Source organism: Cervus elaphus, chromosome 8 (genome assembly GCF_910594005.1).
Source record: "Cervus elaphus chromosome 8, mCerEla1.1, whole genome shotgun sequence".
Lineage (NCBI taxonomy): Eukaryota > Metazoa > Chordata > Mammalia > Artiodactyla > Cervidae > Cervus > Cervus elaphus.
Window position 1 is genome coordinate 16,575,804 of NC_057822.1, and position 21,362 is coordinate 16,597,165.

The following is a 21,362-nucleotide window of genomic DNA, read 5'->3' on the forward strand; positions in this document are numbered from 1 at the left end:
ACAATCTACGGGGGCAGACCAATGATGATGGTCGTTTCGGGAAGAGTCCTAAACGATGAAAACGTGGCTAGATCTCTGAGGTCCACGATACAGAAAAAAATAAAAAATAAAAAAGAATCTAGGGGGCAGAAAGACTAACAGTAGCATATAAACAAATACAAAGAGAAACCTAATAAATTTAATCAAGAAAAAGGTAAAACAATCAAATTAGAAAGGAAACAGATTTTTTTAAAAAGCCTTATCTATACAGGAGATTACCTAAAATTATAAAATAAGGACACCGAAAATCTTGATATGACTAAAAAATACTCCAAGTGGAAAATATGAAGAGGTTAACCAAAAAAACCTAAGATATCAAAACATTCAGCTTCTTTTCCTGATCTCATTCACTAGAAATATAAACACATTTCTAGTTGACCAATAAAATAGTGGTAATAAATATGGTTAACAGTTATTAGAAGAAATTAAGATAACTAATAAGTTTGAGAGCTCACCTAATAATAGAATTACTACGAAAACCTTGAGATACTACTTTTTACCTTTCAAATCAGCAAAGATTAATAAAAAAGATTATATTCTTTTTTATTCTTTTATGTTATAATTCATATATTATATATATGACTAGGGTACAGTTAGAGAAAGAATCTCATACTTTAATAATTAAAGAGTTTAATAGTTTAATAATTTAATTTAATAATTATTTGATAATTAAATAATTAATTATGCTCACTCCCTTCTACTCTACTGAGTGAAGCATCACCAATAATAACAAACAGTTAAAGAGTATGCTGCTAAATGAACCCCAAGTCCAAGGCCCTAAAACACACCATTCTATCTTGAAAAGTCAGCCCATTTCTTTTGAAAAAAACCATAGCATAGTAATGAGGAATGTGAATTCAGGAGCCAGTACAATGTGCTATGCATACTAGGCAAATATTGCACGTACCTTATTTTAGGATGATTTGGCTGCTAGAATTTGTCTAAAACTTATTTTCCTTAAAAAATTTCCAATGTCAACTTGTTTAAAACTGATACATACTAAGAAAATTAAAGGAAAAAAATCAGCCAACACTCATCAAACACTTTACTAAGGTACTGGGATGGTTTTAATTGCTTTACATGTATTTTTAATCCTCCCAACACTATGAGGTAGACTCTACAAGACAAGAAAACAGACATAAAGAGGGGAAATATAGCTAGGACTGTAAAGGGACTGGGATTCAAACCCTGACAGTTTGCAGCCTTAACTGTACTAAACTATTTCTATGAACTGCAGGTTCCAAATTTTTTCCAGAAATAATTTGTCTCAGACTCAATTTCTACTTTGTCATATATTTAGAACAAATATTTCATTAAATTTAGTTTAAAGAGATAAATAAATCTGGAAGATTTAAAAACATTTACCTGCGTCCAGTATGCCCTGGGCCAGAATAGCGCCAAACTTGGCCATGACATCATCATGTTTATCATTGATGACTTTGGAATACAGCTGTCTGAATTGATTCACCTGAAGGAACAAAAAAAAGAATTACAGCCTAATTCTATTCACTTGCTGTGTGATTTTAGAGCAGGGAACAGACTGCTCAAGTGGTAATGAAACCTAAATTCTGATTCACAACAGGCAGATAGGGGGATCTGGACCAGATTTGACGGCAGATCTGTCCCATGGTTGAAACACATATGTCACGACTTTTCTGGTATCAGACACCAGTTCTGTTTTCAATCCTCATTCCACAGTGGGTGAGTCAGACTCGGGGGAATGCTGAATGCGATTTTGTACTGCACCACTGTTAGTCAGTAGGCTGAAACTGTGTGAGTGAACACAGGCTTTCACTGCACTGTGAATTAGGTCTATTCTGCTCACCATCTACCTACAGGGCTCTATGGGACATAGTCCTTCCATTCTACCTTAAAACAAACTACTCTTCACTGAAGCTACATGAGTATGTTTTGGATTTATATTCACACATACAATACAGATTTTCATTATGCACACACATTAACTTTTTGAGGAGTAATAATTACTCTTACCAAAAGAACACACCAAAATGGAACACACATGGTGACACATTTAGGGAGAGATTATGGGTAATTTCTGTTTGCTTCTTTATTATTTTTTGTATTTTCTAAAATTAACATATATTAACTTTTATAATTAGAAAATAGAATTTATAAAATATATTTCTCTTGTTAAAGTGCCTATGATTTTTGGGTGACAATAAGGGAAATATTTTATGTTTCTTCCATATCTTACACTTCTCTTTTCCCACCAAGCACTTTTCAAATGGTAGGTACTCAGAAAGAAGCCTGCTTGTTCAAGAAGCAATGATTATGGAGTTCCCCAAATCTGCCAAAAGCAGAAAATACCGAATTTGAGTTTCCTAACATAATGATTTTATCTACACTACATATTCTTTCAGAATCTCTTCTCCTTTTCAGTTATCTTGGTCTGGGAGGCCACACTGCGCTATAATACAGAGTGATACAGGATCAGACAACACCGGCTTATAAATACCTCTGCTCTAAGAAGCTGTTTGGGTAAGTTCTAGATACTGATCTTTTCTGAGTCTCAGTTTCTTCATCTCTACAGGGATTGTAACACCTACACGGCTGTTGTAAGGATCATATGAGGTAATATATATGTAAAGTAATGTGTAAAAGTCATTGTATAGTTCAATAAGCATGGCTGTCTTACCATACCAGAGAAGAACCCCACCAGTCCTCCATGACTATTACCTCTAACAAAACAATACTTCTTAAAATGGTGCTTTTATTTATAGGCAGCAACAGAATGTGATGGGGAAAACAATGAGCTAACTGTGCCACTACCCAGCTTATGACCATTAACAAGCCACTTCTCTACATCTTACTTTCTCTAACTATAAAACCCTGCATGATGAGATCATCACTAAATTCCCTTCCAGCTTAAAAAATCCTAAGGTTTGATGCTTTTACTCTGGTTCAACAGGTCAAATTCCTTTGATTCTGAACTTATTTTAGACGAACACTTACAATACCTTATATAGGATGGAAATTTTATGTGCTAACAGTTTATGAAATAGTTCATGAACTTATAAAAAGAAACACTGGACAAAGCACTGTATGTACATTATAAGGAAAAATTTAAATATAAAATCACACCCAAAACAAGAAGACAACATCTGAAAGATGGAATTAAAAAAAAAAATCAATACAAATACCTAATGGGTTTATCCAATTAACATTAAGTAGGCTAGTACTTAAAAAGCCAGTTTTTGTTCATCACTTAAAAACTTTCCTCACATTTTATTACTTATGCATCAGTGACTTCATTTTCATTATTATGATTCTTCATAAAGAATTTCATGGCTAAGGATCATGATTTTCTGACTCAACGTCATCAGTATGAATAGGATGGCCCCTACAGAAAACAAATTAGAATTCGTAGAAGAAAGTCATATTAATTTCCCATTTTATATCATGATAATCTCAAAGAAAAGATAATTAAATTTCAGACAATGCTGTGATCCATGCTTTCTGCTGTGCTTGATTAAAGTCTACCTTCTCCAAATTCCTACATTTTAAACATTCATCATGTTTTTAATTCTATACACCTTAAGCTGTTGGGGGAAAAAAAACAACCCATGCTTGTATGCCAGAGAGAAAAATAAAGGTAGGGGAAGAAGGGAATAAAATTCTATTGAGTCTTTTCTGTTGTTACTTATCACCTAGGTATTTCTCTTCTCTTGGTCTCTTTTTTTTCCTTCAGTTTTCCAGGATATAGAAATGAAAGTGTACATTAGGGATCAGTTTCAGAGGGGTTTTTTTTGCCCCCTTTTATCTTTCTATAATAATACATTAGTTCTTATGACTTCAACTAGGTCTCTTAATTTCTTCCACAAAATCCTTGAGGCTGAATGAATTTTGGAATTCAGAATTCACAGTTAACATGGTGCATACACCATTAACTATGTAATAACCTCAGTGGAGTATGGGGGTAGTATCCCACAATTAACCAAATTAATATTTCTGAAGCAGCAAAATGACTGAATATTTACTAAATGGGATAAAGGCTATAAATGTGTTCATACAAGGTTAGATTTTACAGGCAAATGAGGACTTAAAAACAAAGAAAATTCTTAGTTTTTAGAATTTTCTGGAATTTGGAATTGCAGATAAAGGGCTCTGGACTTACATAATTTATCTGGACTGGCTCCTATTTCTTTCTTTAGTTCTGATTAATTTCCTATGTTCTCATCTTATCTCCAAATGACTTGCTATAATCTCAAACTTAATGTGACTAAAGTGAAAATTATCTTTCTTCTTTTTCAAGATTTCCTGGCAGTGCTATTATAATTTCCTCCTACCAATGTCCCAAATCATGTTTCTAGCTCCCTCCTCAATTTTATTAGCATTATTTTGTTCACGTTAGTTGCCTGTGTCTTTTCTTTATATTACCACCAACACTTGTAGTGTCCAAATCCCCTCTTACTTAAGGAAATGGTATGTAATATAGATATCTATTTACAAATGTGTTATGCTGTAAAATAAACCTTATAAAAGTTGATGCTGATTTATTTTAGAACTGCAAAAGCTTATCAAACTTGGCTAAATATGATCCTACTTCCAAAAAGGGTACATGTCAGTGGTGGGAGAGGCTTCCTTGTAGCAGGTCTTAGGCTTGATGATATTAGACAAGGATGAGCACTAGATCCTATTCTTATACTTCTATATTTTTATCTGATTCTATGTATGTTACTTGCTATATACATGTTCAAGTAACTGCTGACAGTGGAGTTCATTTAATGAGAAAAACAGAAGATAGATTCTTCATAAAGAGTTTGGTTCTGGAGACAAAATAACTCCAAAGATCTATAAAAGAACATTATTCTAGTTAAATGGTTCTGATTCTCTGGTATAACAGCTTTTTTAATTGGGTCTGTAATCACCCAAAGGGGTATGCAGGTTCTTTTTTTTTTTTTTTTTGGTATGCAGGTTCTTAGGCCTATGTTTGTGAGAGTAAGAAACCGGCAGAAGAAAAGCAAAGATGTACTGGAGTTAGTTAAACTAAGACCACAATGTGTATGTATAGCTTAGTGTAAAGGCAGCATTCTATAAAAGGATGTGATATAGATCATGATTACATAAAAAACATTTCCCTTGGAAATTTCCATTGAGAATCTCACAAAATATCTCAGAAACATTTCTTTTGGATTCCTTTGAGGAAAGGGTTATAGTCTTGATTAAATTAACACGTGACCTTTGATTTCAAGGCATTTTCACTTTATTTCATGGACTGGTTGTGACTAGGACCCTGTAGCCTCGAGAACTTCTCTTCAAGCTTGTTTCTTTTCAGCAATAACACATACCACCCCAAAAGAATATCTTTTTTTTTTCTTCTCTTGCCTTGCTATGAGGCTTGCAGGATCTTAGTTCTCTGACCAGTTTCTCTGCAGTGGAAGCGTGGAGTCCTAACCACTGGACCACCAGGGAATTCCCAGAATATCAATGTTGTCTTCTTAGCAATTATCAGATAAAAGAGAGATGATATAAACTATAGTCTACAAAGCTGTTGATCATACGCTTCAGAGCAGAAAACAATGAAACAGAACCTAAACTTTAAGGATTTATGAACTGAGTAACAATTTCACTCTAAGGGATAATGTTTCCAGAAAGAACATTTGTTGTATAAAGTTTTGCTTTTTTGTCATTGGGGTACACATTTAACTTTCCCCTATGGAATTTATATTAATGGTATAAGCTACCAGGTATAACTACATTTCAACATTCTTAATCAATACCAAAGATTCTGATATAATGTGAAGATGGAAGTGTGTCCTACATATTCACAATCAGCTAAGACTTGGTTCAACAAATGTTTATGAATGATTATAAAATAATAATTATTCAAATTGCTGCATTCTTTTTAACTTTTTCTAAATATGAAAAAGTTTTACTTTTTTATTAGAATAAATAGCTGAAGGCTTTTTGAAACTACACAACCTACTGCAACCTAACCTCACCCCCATTCCAAAGTACTTGGCCATTGTTGGTACACAATTTATGGTTATAAAATCAAATCAATGAAATCCTACAGCAGAAAGAGGAGAGTGAAAAAGTTGGCTTAAAGCTCAACCTTGAGAAAACTAAGATCATGGTGTCTGGTCCCATCACTTCATGGCAAATAGATGGGGAAACAGTGGAAACAATGGCTGGCTTTATTTTTCTGGGCTCCAAAATCACTGCAGATGGTGATTGCAGCCATGAAATTAAAAGATGCTTACTGCCTGGAAAGTTATGACCAACCTAGACAGCATATTAAAAAGCAGAGACATAAAAATAAATAAATAAATAAATAAAAAGCAGAGACATCACTTTGCCAACAAAGGTCTGTCTAGTCCAGGCTATGGTTTTTCCAGTAGTCATCTATGGATGTGAGAATTGGACTACAAAGAAAGCTGAGTGCCTAAGAATTGATGCTTTTGAACTGTGGTGTTGGAGAAGACTCTTGAGAGTCCCTTGGACTGCAAGGAGATCCAACCAGTCCATCCTAAAGGAGATCAGTCCTGGGTGTTCATTGGCAGGACTGATGATGAAGCTGAAACTCTAATACTTTGTTCACCTGATGTGAAGAGCTAGCTCATTGGAAAAGACCCTGATGCTGGGAAAGATTGATGGCAGGAGGAGAAGGGGACGACAGAAGATGAGATGGTTGGATGGCATCACTGACTCGATGGACATAGGTTTGGGTAGACTCCGGGAGTTGGTGATGGACAGGGACGCCTGGTGCGCTGCGGTTCATGGGGTTGCAAAGAGTCGGACACGACTGAGCTGAACTGACAGCAGAGGGTGGGAAGATGGTAAAACATTTGTCATGTTCATAATACATACAACATGACAGCAACAGGTCAAAGTGAGTAAGTATCTGTATATTACTGTTAGGGGAGATGCATTCCAAATTTCCTTCTTTAATGACATTACTCAGTTGGATAACTTCTAGCTAACAAAGATCAACAGATGATCAAAAGCAGACATAAAGGATGCAAAAGCTACTCATATTATAACTGCTGTATTTAAAAATAAAACCGAAAAAGAAATGTGGTCTGTTTGAAAAGATGTTTATATTCTAGAAGATATAATACATTAAGTAATATATTATTAAAACAGGATGTGAAGTTTGATTCTATTTCTGCAATAATCCAATTTTTAGAAGTCTTGTGATTTTGAAAGAGTAGAACTGGATTAAAAAAAAAAAACAGTGACAAAAATGATAGCAACTGCTTAGAAACGGAAATTTATTAAACAAAGTTTCACAGAATAATCAATGAATTCTAAAATTATTTTTCTCCTTCACCCTCCCTTGCCCCCCTCCCAGTCTATCTATTTTGCTGAAAATAAATCTTGATGAGCCCAAAGACAGTATGCCAATGGCATTTTCTGTTGTCAATCTCTTTGACTGCTTCTCATACAGAAGCAGAAATACTACAAGCTTGTTAAATGCCCTAAGTTTAAATTAAGAATTAAAAGATCTGAAATTACTGCATAAACTATATACATCTATTACATTATGTCAAACATGGTATTTTTAAGTATATGTAAATAAGACCTACGCATTGTCTGTTTCTCAATAAAATGAGAAGTTCTGGTTGAGGTGCCAAGATACATCAGATCAAAAGTCTGAAATGAGGTCTGAGAGGAGACCCCATGAGATTTTAAAATAGTTGCCTCAAAATATGTTATGGAGTCATCCACACGGTCTATGTGGGGACTAGATGATAGAAGGATATGTGAAAAGGACTTGAATGGGGAAAGCTAGGCTTTAAGTCTTTCCTCCTAACTCCAAGCCTAGAAATGGGCTTCAGAGAGACCAAGTGGTGGGCTTAATGATCAGTGGTCACTGTGCATTGACATCTGACACATGAAGTAAGAGGCATTTGCTATTGACTGAGGCACAAGCAATGCAAGAGGGAGGGAGAAGAAAGGGAAGGAGGGAGAGAGAGGAAGAGGCAAAAAAAAAGTTGCACTGAAAACCTATTACAATCCGACCTGCAGAAAGGGCAAAATAGGCAAGAGGTTTCTTGTGGATAAAGAAAGAAAGTCTTCCTGGAGCCACCTGAAACCCCGCCCAAGGCCTCTCCATTGAGGGCAGTGACATTCCCACGGAGAATCTGGATGAGCTCCTTTCTAAACTGAGACTGTATACACTATATAAAGTGACTGCAGAACTTTTTATTGCCTCAGAGGACAGATCAAAAAAGTCATGGACCATTGAGTTTGTGTCATGTATTAGAGGAACAGACCATCCCACTGAACAAATTTTAAAAGGACAGCAGAAGGCAGAATTAAAGTTGATTTTTATGATTTTGCCAACCCATGAGTTCTAATTTTTGAAGTATGGCTATGTAGCTGAATTAACAAAGTGACCATAAATGTATAAAAAAATGCATTCAAAGAATATTCTATACTTAAAGCTTTCCCATTCTCCTACTTCTTTACTTCCTATACATTCAGTGTTCACAATATCTGAGGTAAAAATGTACTCAAGAGAAGATAAGCTACTAAACAAAAGTCTGAACCAGTTCTCCCCTAAAGAATACTTTTGTCTGCTCACCTTTGGACAAGTGATTTCAGTCTGCTGGATCATGATGAGAGCTGAAGCTATGAGAGCTCCTTGCCTCACATAGTTCACAGGGTCATTTGTCATTGGTTCGAGCAAATTAATTGCTTCCTGAAAACATAAAAAAAACCTTTTAACAAAGTTCATGTAGCTAAATTTTCAAATTAGTTACTGTCTTTCTAACACAATATTTCCATCTAACATTGTATTCACAAGTTAATTTAAGACTACTTGGATGAAACGGTCAGAAATGAGCATGCTTTAAGTTTCAATATAACTGATGGTAAGTGAAAAGGAAGCTTAGAGAACACAAGTGCTGCTGTCTTTGGGTAAAAGAGGTCAAGAAGAAATTAAGAAAAAATGAGATTAATGTCTGATAAACAATATTATTTTCCAGGTGCAGTGGAAGGTATTTTATATATTTATTACATATTCAGGATGAAGAGGGTATATTCATCCTAAATATATAAAACACCTTCCACTAAAACAACAAGAGCAATAGAAAACAATTTTTATAAACAAAGAAACAGTTAGAAAGGTAAATTGACAAAAATCACCTAAGTGTAGCAAACTCAGGCCAGTCTGACTCTGTAGCCAACTTCTTTCAAATACTAGAGTAAGATAATATCGTAAGATGACTTTACAAAACCTAATTTAAAAAATTAAATAAATCAAATCTAAATTGAAACAAACAAAAAACAAACAGAACTCTGAAAACAAGATTTTACTTGCTAGTAGAATGGCAACACAAACTAAATCAAATAGGATTAGAACTGATCCCATGGTTACACTTTGAAAGACTATATATGGTGGAATTTTCCAAAATGTTTACCAGGATTTTCCCAATATTAAATTCTTCAGAATATCAGTTCTATGAAAACAGGATTCCTTGATTAAATAAGTTTGGGAACTCCAGCATACTATATATTACCCTCTCTTGCATCAAGGGCTCCAGGAATGTATATATCATAACAAAAGGTTTAAGAAAGCTAATTAAACAAACCACTAGTAAACAGACTCACAGATTTAGAGAACGAACTTATGGTTGCCAGGGGAGAAGGGTAGGGGAAGGAATAGTTAGGGAGTTTGAAATTGACATGCACACACTGCATATTTAAAATGAATAACCAACAAGGTCCTACTCCTTAGCATAGGGAACTCTGTTCAATGTTATATGGCAGCCTGGATGGGAGGGGAGTTTGGGGGAGAATGGATACATGTATATTTATGGCTGAGTCCCTTTTCTGTCCACCTGAAATTATCACAACATTGTTAACTGGCTGTACTCCAATATAAAATAAAAAGTAAAAAAAAAAAAAAAAAAGAGAGAGAAAGAAACCACTAGAGCTTTGTATATTTGACCAAGAACTCTTCTGCTCTATTAAACACTGCAGGAGCCTTGTTTAGCACCTCTTACAAGGTCCTTAGGTAAGTATAAACCTGGAGGAGCAGAGGAATGAGTTTATATGATTAGCAAACTTATTTTAATACAGTATATCACTTCTCAAATGTCCTTTGTTTCAAAGCTGGGTAAATGAATTGAATCCTTTTTTGGGGGTGAGGAGTAATGATTTTAGATTTCCTTACATGTCAATTTATTTATTAAAAAAAAAAATCAAGAGTGATTAACAGGTAAAACAAACATCACATAAGTGCATTCTTTCTCACTTCCCTGTAAAATGTACTGCTGCTGTTTAGAAGAGTAAGTTTTTCAAATATTATTCATATATTGTTAATATTGTTTATGAAGTAGTCATGATAAAAATCTAACAAAATTTCCAACTTATAAGTTAGAAGATACTAACTTGACCTTTAAAGTATGTGATATAACCTCAAAGACATATTTTAGAATAAACAGGGTGTTTCAGGTTTTTCAGAAACAAAATTAAAGTGCCAAACTTCAGACAAATATTCATAAGTAGATCATACAAACTATCTAGAAATAAAGCAGACTTGTTTAGTAAGAGTAATGAAAAATGTTCATTGAATTAACTTGTCAGATGCTGTGTCTCAAAGAACATTTGTTCCTAGATACCATATTAAGTTCAGAATAATCTGGAAAGAAAAAAAATCTAATTTACATTTAACTTATGAGGTCTGACATAAATGTCTACTAAAGACCTGAGGGAGAAAATAGTTTGCAAAACATTCAACTATATTTTTCCTTTATTTATAGAACAGATGTGTCCGGAAAAAAATGAAGGCCAATTTCTATAAACTGTATTTTATACACACAATGACTTTTCTAATAAAATTGACAATACATTCTCATGTAAGAAATTCTCCAAAAAAATGAAAACATTTAAAAAACAAAACTGTGAGGGCAGAGACCATGTCCAACTTGCTCCTCATCATATCCTTAAAATGATCTTCCCTCTATCATTCAATTGACAAATATTTACTGAAACTCTACTATGTGTCAAGTCTGACTTCAGGTCATTGCTGTTGGTCAAGAATACCTGTTATTAAAATACTGTTGCATTTCTTTATGAATCTCATGACAAACTGTTTTTGAATCAGCAATGTGCCTAGCCCAACTCTTTCTGTCACTTTTGAGGGCTTAACAAATACCAGGTTACCTATTACGCTCTTGAGGAAAAAACAGACAAACAGCAGTTAGGTATAAGGTTAAAACACACACACGAAAAATCAAACTGAATTGACCATGGTGGTCTTAAGAAGAACTTTGATTTCCACAATACTAATTATGCAAATTAAACATGTGAAATAACAATGTAAAATGGCCAGAGCAGTTCTTCAAAGAGAAAAATATTTTTCCTTCTTTTTAAAGATTTCAGTGCTTTTCAAAAAATTCAACAGCATTGTTTCTACTGGAGCCACCCATGTAATGGGGTTTGCTCTTAAACCGCTTTCAGCAATCCGGCACAGTGAAGCGGGGGAGCTCGGGGAAGCTGAGCTTGCACGGCAAGCACAGACCACAGCACACGTGTCCTTTCACAGCTGTGACATGAACCTCTCTGCTGGGCAAACAGCCTGGCGCCAGGAAAGAGCGGCCTGCCGGCTGGGGCTTTACCTTGTTTCCTGTACCGGCACAGCAGATGCCCAGGGCCATGGCAGCTCCATAACGAACGTGAGGGTTGTAACTCTCTGACAGCAACGAAACAACGCTGGGGCACTGTTCAGGGGTCCTGATGAGAAACAGAGACGTATTTTAAATCAAGATGGAACAACTTTAATCAATTTCGTGAAAGCTATGGGAAACAACAGAGTTATATTCAACACAGAAGTTGCAGAATTAAAAATCTCCAACAGAATTCTAATATTGATATTAGAAATCTATCGTCAACGTTCAGAGACTGTAAGCAAAGAAAGGAAAGTATCAGGTGATCCCTCAACTGCAGCTCTGCATCCCAGCATCTGTCATTCCTTGTGTGAGACACAAGGAATGGTGGGAAACAGCCATGGGGTGGGAAGACACAAGGGTGGGAAACAGCCATGGGGGAAGGGGGTGGGGGCAAACACTGCTCTGCATCCACTCATAACTCCTGCTTACTCTGGGTCTTGTTTCAGAAGACAAATGTCACTTATAGAGACTCCAACATGATTCCAAATGATTTAAATCTTCCAGTTATTACTCTGATGGAATATTACATTGGTAAATAGGACTCAGTATGAAAAATATTCTGATTTTTGTTATCTTCAGTAATTATTTTTGTGTTGATAAGAAAGAGAAGTTGTTCTTTTCTTATCCTCTTCATACTTGTAACAAATAGAGAAAAGAGGACAACCCTGACAAATGAAGTATCTGATGGCCTCTCTGAAAGACTATCCTGTTAGAGTGGTTACTTCTGAGGGGCAGGCTGATGGGTACAGTAACTGGAAGAGAGTATAAGGGGGATTCTGAAAGGCTGGCGCTGATGTTGAACTAGGTCTGGTTACACAGGCGTGTTCAGTTGTGAAAATTTACCAAGCTGTAGGCTAATTATGTGCATGTTTTTAGATGTATATTATACTTCAATAAAAACTTAAAAAAGAGACTATTCATATATTACATTTCAATAGAAAGTTAAAAAAAGTATCTTGTGAATGAAAACAGTTATTACATACAGACCAACTCAAACCTATAATTCCATGCTGAAACTGTCCTCTTGCCTCAAACTCCAGTGAATAGTAAATTCAAACTTCAAATGAAGTAGAGCCAAATTTATGAAAACTGTCTATAAAGGTGAATTCGGGGGAACAGGCAAGACAAGGGTAGAGGATTAACAGTACAAACTACTATGTACAAATAAGCTATGAAGATACATTCTACAACACAGGGGATATAGCCAATATTTTATGGTAACTATATATGGAACACAGTCTTTTAAAATTGTGAATCACTATGTTGTACATCTAAGACATACAATATTATACATCAACCATACCTCATAAAGATGGGCGGGGGGGAACTCTGCTGTAAGGGAAGGTTGGATTATTTCCCAACTTTATTATTTAAAAAAGATGTAACTCAAAAGTTCACACAAAACGACGTAAAAACCAGTTGGCTATTAAACCCAGGAAACTGATTATACCTAGGGCTCTGACATCCGGATTTCTTCACTGACTTTTCAGGGAGCTGGTGGCACAGAGAGCACTCTGCCCACCTTGCCCCTCAGCTGCAGCAAGGACAGCATAGTCCAGGGAAACGTGACTCACAAAGAGTTTATCTGAAATGTGTCTAAAATCTTATTTTATGACTCTCCCCTTGTTAAAAGTATTATGCTTAAAAAAAGGTATTAACTATTTCATGAGGTTTAGAAAAAATTTGCCTGTGAACAAAAATACTGCCTGGGAGCCTAATCAAAGAGCTTTACTTAGTTTATCACCATAATGACTGAGACAGGCTGTGAGGGCTATAAACTCAAAAGCACATAAAAAAATTCTTGTATGTTTCTCAGTCTAATAATAATTCCAACTCTGACACATTCTTCAGAAAATTTGTTAAGACAAGGAATGACAAACACATTAATAAATTAGCTTAGACATTCAACTTTTTCAAGAGCAAAATAAAATAATGCATGAGTGCTAAGTCGCTTCAGTTGTGTCTGACTCTACGCAACACTATGGACTGTAGCCTGCCAAGTTCCTCTGTCCATGGGATTCTCCAGACAAGCATATTGGAGTGGGTTGCCATTTCCTTCTGCAGGGGATCTTCCTGACCCAGGGATTGAACCTGTGTCTCTTATGCCCTCCTGCATTGGCAGGTGAAATTCTTTACCACTAGCGCCACCTGGGAAGCCCCCAAATCATAATATTCTAGGTTTACTTTGATTTTTCAACAGGAAGCTCTAAAAGGACAAATGAATTTTTCCAAGCAATGATCGCAATGCAAACATTCACTGAAAGCAAAACTTCCTTATGTTAATCTTTATCCAAACACATACATACATGCTATTGTTATTGTTTAGTTTCGAAGTCATGTCCAACTCTTGTGACCCTGTTGACTGTAGCCCGTCAGGCTCCTCTGTTCATGGGATTTCCCAGGCAAGAACATTAGAGGGGGTTGCCATTTCCTTCTCCAGGGGATCTTCCAGACCCAGGGATTGAACCTGTGTCTCCTGCATTGGCAGGAGTATTCTTTACCACACAGCCATCAGGGAAGCCCACACATACATGCTGGTAAATATACCATTTTTAAAACTAAGCTAATAAATGAATAAATGATAAAACTGTATTAATATCACCAATATTTTGCAACGTGTAATGAAATTAATGGATATCAGCATCATTATCAGACTGCTAACACCATGAAAAGAAAAACAACTAGACTTGATACCTTATGCACACTGCCAGCCTCTCCTTAAATTAAAAAAGAGAGAGAAAAAAGAAGAAAAGAGTGAAAAACTGACTCTGAATTAGACCAAGTCTTTTTTTTTAAATTAACCAAGTCTTTATACATATCAATTTACAGGGAATACAGAAGACCAAAAAACACATTATATTACACAGAGGTGCAGGGGGGTGGGGAGGGCAAGGCAAGATATGGAGGAAGAACCTGCATTAGTAGAAAACACACTAATACTCTTTAATAACAATCCATAAGGCTTTCATTCAGTTGTTTTAGATAATTCTGACACAATCCATAAGGCTTTCATTCAATTGTTTTAGATAATTCTGACATTCCTTGAATGTTAGTTTTTCTATGTAAACATTTATCTCTTAAGGTAATGTCATAAAATAATTTCTTTATCTTGTTTTAATGCCTTTGGATCAGTATAATTAAGTATTTAAATGACTAATCCTTGATCAGCAGTAAAAGTTCATCATATTATCAAGTGTGAAAGAGATCGCCAGTCCAGGTTGGATGCATGAGACAAGTGCTTGGGGCCGGTGCACTGGGATGACCCAGAGGGATGGGATGGAGAGAGAGGTGGGAAGGGGGTTCAGGATGGGGAACACATGCAAATCCATGGCTGATTCATGTGAATGTATGGCAAAAACCACTACAATATTGTGAAGTAATTAGCCTCCCATTAATAAAAATAAATGAAAAAAAAATTTTAAAAAAAAGTTCATCTGTCTCCATGAACATTTCCTGCTCTATTTTTTGGTTAGTTTATAAAAATTTAGAAAGTGAATAAGAGATTTAGAGATTAAAAGAGGGGTGATAGTATACACTTTGAACTTTGTTTTCATCTCAATATAAAAAATACATAAAATATTATCAGGAAAATAACTGAAAAAGAAAACAGTTTCATCTCCCAAAGACAGTGTCCCTTGAGATTCTGTATCCTAAGCTACTGCTATTTGCAGTTTTTAAGTTAGTTTTTACTGTAGTTTTTTTACCATCAATTTAGTATTTAAAGAATTATCTACTACATGCAAAGTACCACAAGGAAAACAAAACCACACAGACCCTGCCTCAAACCTTATGACTTTAATCCTATCTTTAATATTTCTTTTTTTACCATCTTACTGTACTTTGAAAAACTAAAAATTATTATAGTTTTAGATAAGCTTGTGGTATGTTTCCAAACAGATTAATAGCTTTCAGGTGATGTCAAAATGGAATGAAATCTTCTCAAAGAGGTGAGAAGAAAGTAGATTCATAAGATTTATATAAAGAAATTGCTACATCACTATAAGAAGTGAAAGTGAAAGCCACACAGTTGTGTCCGACTCTTTGTGACCCCATGGACTATACAGTCCATGGAATTCTCCAGGCCAGAATACTGGAGTGAGTAGCCTTTCCCTTCTCCCGGGGATCTTCCCAACCCAGGAATTGAACCCAGGTCTCCCACATTGGAGGCAGATTCTTTACCAGCTGAGCCACAAGGGAAGCCCAACAGTACTGGAGTGAGTAGCCTTTCCCTTCTCCAGGGGATCTTCCCGACCCAGGAATCGAACCAGGGTCTCCTACACTGCAGGCGGATTCTTTACCAACTGAGTTATCAGGGAAGCCCATAATAAGCAACAAAGCTCTTAAAAATCTGAGTGCACTTCTGAACCTACTGTAACATTCAAAAAGTTACAGCATTATCAGCATGTCTCCGAGCCCTGCCCTTTATATGAGCAAACTAAGAAATGAAAAATTCACTAGAGGGGGCTCAACAGCAGAACTGAGCAGGGAGAGATAATATTATCTTTCTCAGATTAACTGAGAATTGAAATTAGGTTGGCTGAGACAATCCAATCTGAAGAGTAGAAAAAGAAAAGAATGAAGAAATACGAACAGAGCCTAAGAGAACTGTGGGCATCACAAAACATACCAACACATGCCTAATAGGGGTCCCAATGGGAGAAGAAAAAGAGAAGGCTGAAAGAATACTTAAAGAAATAATGGCTGAAAACATCCCAAATTTTGATGAAAGACTAGAAACTTAACAAACTCCAAGCAGGATAAACTCAAGAGAACGGTAAACAAAAAAGACAAAGACTACACTCTAGTAGGAGACAGACAACAATAAGTGATAAAGTTAGTAAAAAGCGGAAGCTCTATGGAGAACAAAAAAAGTAAATCATGGTAAAGGGTCTTGGAAGAGCCAAGAGAATGGGGCATTTTGCAGCATTCATTGGTGCAGTCAGGGCACCTTCAGTGATGAGGTGACATTTAAGCGAAGACAAGAAGGCAGTGAAGAAGTGAGCCAAGTAGCTATCCAGAGGAAGAATACAGGTAGTAGAAACAGCTCATGCAAGTGCCCTGTGGCAGAATGACACCCAGCATGTTTTAGGAGGGGCAAAGACGCCAACAGTTTGACGGTAGTGAAGAGGGAAGAGTAGATGAAAACAGGGGCAGGTTATAGGAAACTGGCTTTTACTATGAGTGAAATGAAGGACTATCAGGATTCTAAGCAAAGGAATGACATGATCTGACTTGTTTAAAAACGGTCATTTTGGCTGCTCTACTGAGACCAGAGGTAAAGGGAGAAGAAAGACCAATTAAGAGGCTACCTCAGAAATCTGGTTAAGATATATCAGTGACTTGGAAAAAGTTCTAGTCATGAACATAGAGGGGAAAAGTTTGAAACTTGCCATCTGATGTGAAGAGTCAACGCATCAGAAAAGACCCTGATGCTAGGAAAGGTTGAGGGCAGCAGGAGAAGGAAACAGAGGACGAGATTGTGGGATGGCATCAATGACTCAATGGACATAAGTTTGAGCAAGTTCAGGGAGATAGTGAAGGACAGGGAAGCCTGGCATGCTGCAGTCCATGGGGTCACAAAGAGTTGGACACAACTAAGCAACTGAACAACAAAGAGTTATTTCAGTAGAGTGTTGGGGATAAAAATCTGATTACAAGGGTTACAGACTGGGTAGGTAGTAAGAAGGAAAGTGAAGTAAGAGTTGCTCAGTTGTGTCCGACTCTTTGCGACCCCATGGACTATACAGTCCATGGAATTCTCCAAGCCAGAATACTGGAGTGAGTAGCCTTTCCCTTCTCCAGGGGATCTTCCCAACCCAGGGATTGAGCCCAGGTCTCCTTCATTGCAGGCGGATTCTTTACCAGCTGAGACAGAAGGGAAGCCCAAGAATACCGGAGTGCAGCCTATCCCTTCTCCAGGGGATCTTCCCGACCCAGGAATCGAACCAGGTTCTCTTGCATTGCAGGTGGATTCTTTACCAACTGAGCTATCAGAGAAGCCCAGTAAGAAGAAAAAAGGATAGGCAATTATCTAAAGAAGTCAAATGATGAAGGAAAGAGACTGAAGGGATAAAGAAAGGTTTTATTTTTCATTAAGTGGTAAACCTGTACACATCTGCAAGAAAGAAGTTAAAGATGAGAAAACGAATATTTAAGGCATGGATTCTACGTGTGAAAAATATACTTTATTTAGCAAGATTGTAAATAATATCATAAAGAGCTGGGATTAAGAACTTAGGTAGAAGTTAGTTATGGAAAAGAGGGATGACAACATGATCCCAAAGAATAGGATGGATGAAAAGACATTTTAAGAAGAAGTTGAAAGCTGACTGAGCTTTCAGATTGGTTTAAGCCTTTCATGAAAATAAGCGGTAAATTCAGTCATCAGGGGAGTATGAGCACAGAGTTTAAGGAGAACAGGCTAAGTCTGAAATAGCTACTCTTACTAAAGTTTAGTTATTTCACTGATCTCATCAAAAAAGAATGAATAAGAAAGAAATTAAAAAAAAAAAGTCAAGATGTATTTGAGCTGCAGTGCAGGCCCTGTTGAAGTGTGCTAGTCTTACCTCTACCATACCTATATTATAAGTGAGTGAGTCAAGTTGCTCAGTCGTGTCCGACTCTTCACAACCCCATGGACTGTAGCCTACCATGCTCCTCTGTCCATGGGATTTTCCAGGCAAGAGTACTGGAGTGAGATGACATTTCCTTCACTATCAGTATACTGTTTCCACTCTTTTTGCCCCACCCCCCTCTGCCCCTTCTTTCAACCTGGCTTCCTTTCCTCCCTTTGAAATCTTTGAGGACCTGAGAGATTTTCATTTACTTTTAGTACTTGGATCTGAAGTTCTGTGTCTCTATAGGAGGTTTTCTGAGAGACTGTAATCTTGTATTTAAGGGAGTGTCTGATTAGGAGAATCAGACTGGAGTGTCTGATTAGAGAAGGAATGGCAACCCACTCCAGTATTTTTGGACAAAATTCCATGGACAAAGGAGCCTGGTGGGCTATACAGTCCATGGGGTCGCAAAGAGTTGGACATGACTGACTGACTATCACTCACTCACTCATACTGTTTGCATCCCCCATAGATTATAAATTATATATAAAGGCAAAACATGCTTATTCTATTCTTCACTGTAACTCCACAAGCAAATGGAACTCAACAACTACTTTACACACGAATGAATATGCAAGGAACATAATCTACATATTGTCAAAAATTCATTAATGTGTTAAGTGTTTGAAAGATATCATGACTGAGAGGTAAAAACTATCCTTGGCTGATATTTAAGTTGTCTTCCTAGACCTAAAAAAGATACTACACTGCCTCTTTAAGTAGAAGACAATCTGTTCAATAAAACAAAAGGTATCAGGGATAAAATTCAGTATTTAGGGAGAAAGGCACCAATTAGATGTTTTGGTTACAGTCAGATTAGCATTTGAAACTGACCTTTAAGCTACTTAAGAATTAATTTATCTGGAGTTCTTGATAAATTAATTTATTTAATTAATTAAATAAATTTATCTAGTTCTCTAAATAACATATCCTACACAAAGTTTCCAGATATTTGAAATCTCAAAAAAAAAATGCATTTCACTTATTCCAGTCATCCAGAACAGAGCTGAATAAAGATGATTTAAGCTCTCAGCTGGTAAAGACTTCGCCTGCAATGCAGGAGACCCCGGTTCAATTCCTGGGTTGAGAAGATCCACTGGAAAAGGGATAGGCTACCCACTCCAGTATTCTTGGGCTTCTCTGGTAGCTCAGATGGTAAAGAATCTACTTGCAATGAGGAAGACCTGGGTTCAATCCCTGGGTTGGGAAGATGCCCTGGAGAAGGGAAAGGCTACGCACTCCCATATTCTGGCCTGGAGAATTCCATTGACAGAGGAGCCTGGCAGGCTACAGTCTATGAGGTCGCAAATAGTTGGACAAGACTGAGCGACTTTCACTTTTATTTGAAGCATTATTAAATATGTGGTAGTCATCACTATATCAATTATACCACACAAGAGTTGTGGAAGGCTGAGTTACGAGAGCTACAAGTCTCTATTCTGAATAGAACTACATGCCTATTCTTTTTAATTCCTGTTTTTTTCAGTTGGCCCTGTTCGCTATTACCAAAGAGCTGTCCATCTTTTAATCTGTTACTCTATTTTGAAGAACAGAGGGAAATGTGTTTGTTAAAGCTGTCTCAAGAGTGAATTTATCACTGAATATTCTTTTGTACTGTTTAGATTTACTACCATGGGCAAATTTTTTTTTTTCATTAAAGACAGGGGAAAGACAAGTTTGTGTGTGTGTTTAGTGTTAAAAGATTTGAAGTGGTGACTTACAGACAGTCTTCTACCTAATGTGCATGAAGTTTTAGAGCACAGATTTAGTTATTTGTCAATTAGATTCATCTACTGTTTTATTTAGTATTATTATTTTGCCTTCTGATTGTCAACTATGCTTCTAATAGCTCAAAGTTGTTGTTAACTACAACAAAAAGTAGTTCTTCTACTTTTGGTCCCTAGCCATTAAGCTAATTAAAAATACAAATATAAATAAAAACATTCTAGGAGCCAATTTCAACTACTTTTAGTTAAGGTTTAAAAAAAGAAGTGAGTGAATGTGGGCAGAAGGGTTAGTGCTGACACAGAATTATATAATAATAATGGTCAGTACATTTGTAATATACTCAATGAATATTTTAAAAACCTTATCTGTAAACACAACTTGATGAAGGTTTACTTCAAACACGTCTTTTCATTAAATACAGTGGTGCTCTTTCCAATCTGACATTGCTCATTTGCAGACACCCCCTGCCTGCATGAGCACAGAAGCCAAACTGGCTCAGAATGAGTTCTATTTATTTTAAGGTAGTCCCATATTCCTGAAGAGAAATTCTGGCACATTAAAATTTATCTGATTGTTCTTGAGGATTGTTTTGTCTTCACCCAAAATTATTAGTAAACATTTTTTTCTAAAATATTGAAGTTTGAGTTAAAATAAAGCAGCAAATATTGAATAAAATCTGAAGTGCTCAGTAGAACTGAACAAAATATTTTCTGGTAACTTTCACACAAGCTAAGGAACATAAATTTGAAACTGCATAAATGCTATTGCCAACAGAGAAGTAATTAAATAACTTAAAAATACGAGTGACCTACAATGATCTTTTATTTATTTCTGTGTAGCATATGGGATCTTTAGTTCCCCAACCAGGGATCGAATCTGCATTCCCTGCACTGGAAGCGTGGACTCTTAACCACTGGACCAACAGGCAAGTCTCCTATTACATAATCTTTTAAAGGGAAGCTTTGAAGCAATGAAAAAGTCTCTTCTCAAACTTATATATGCATGTAGAATTCAAACCTTCCTGTCTTCTTCTATATAAGGTTGTAATCAGAGCAAATTAATTATGTTCCACAACAAAGGCATGAAAGCTGCATAAGAAACATGTTTCACTGGTAGAAATTAAAACTCTGGAAATCACTTTAAGGCTCACTGGGCAGAATCTCCACAGAATTAAAGCTCCAGTATCTCTAGACTGTATCTTATTTTTTCTCAATTAGGAAAAACAGCCTAGGGTTAATTCAAAACAAAACTATCTTAAGCTATAATGACATAGTTATCACAGTCCCCCAAATTAAAGACAGCTCTTAAGAATATAACTCGAATAAGGATCATGAAT

General features: G+C 36.2%; 1 protein-coding gene across 1 annotated transcript in view; it reads right to left on the minus strand.

The window, feature by feature from the left end:
• Positions 1 to 21,362, minus strand: part of PSMD1 (proteasome 26S subunit, non-ATPase 1) — an 86,506-nt gene that overhangs the window by 16,287 nt on the left and 48,857 nt on the right. Inside the window, exons 17-19 of the mRNA XM_043909706.1 lie at positions 11,631 to 11,745; positions 8,591 to 8,707; positions 1,405 to 1,507 (exon numbers count right to left, since the gene is read on the minus strand). Coding sequence (XP_043765641.1) covers positions 1,405 to 1,507; positions 8,591 to 8,707; positions 11,631 to 11,745 — 335 coding nt within the window. The remainder of the gene's footprint in view (positions 1 to 1,404; positions 1,508 to 8,590; positions 8,708 to 11,630; positions 11,746 to 21,362) is intronic.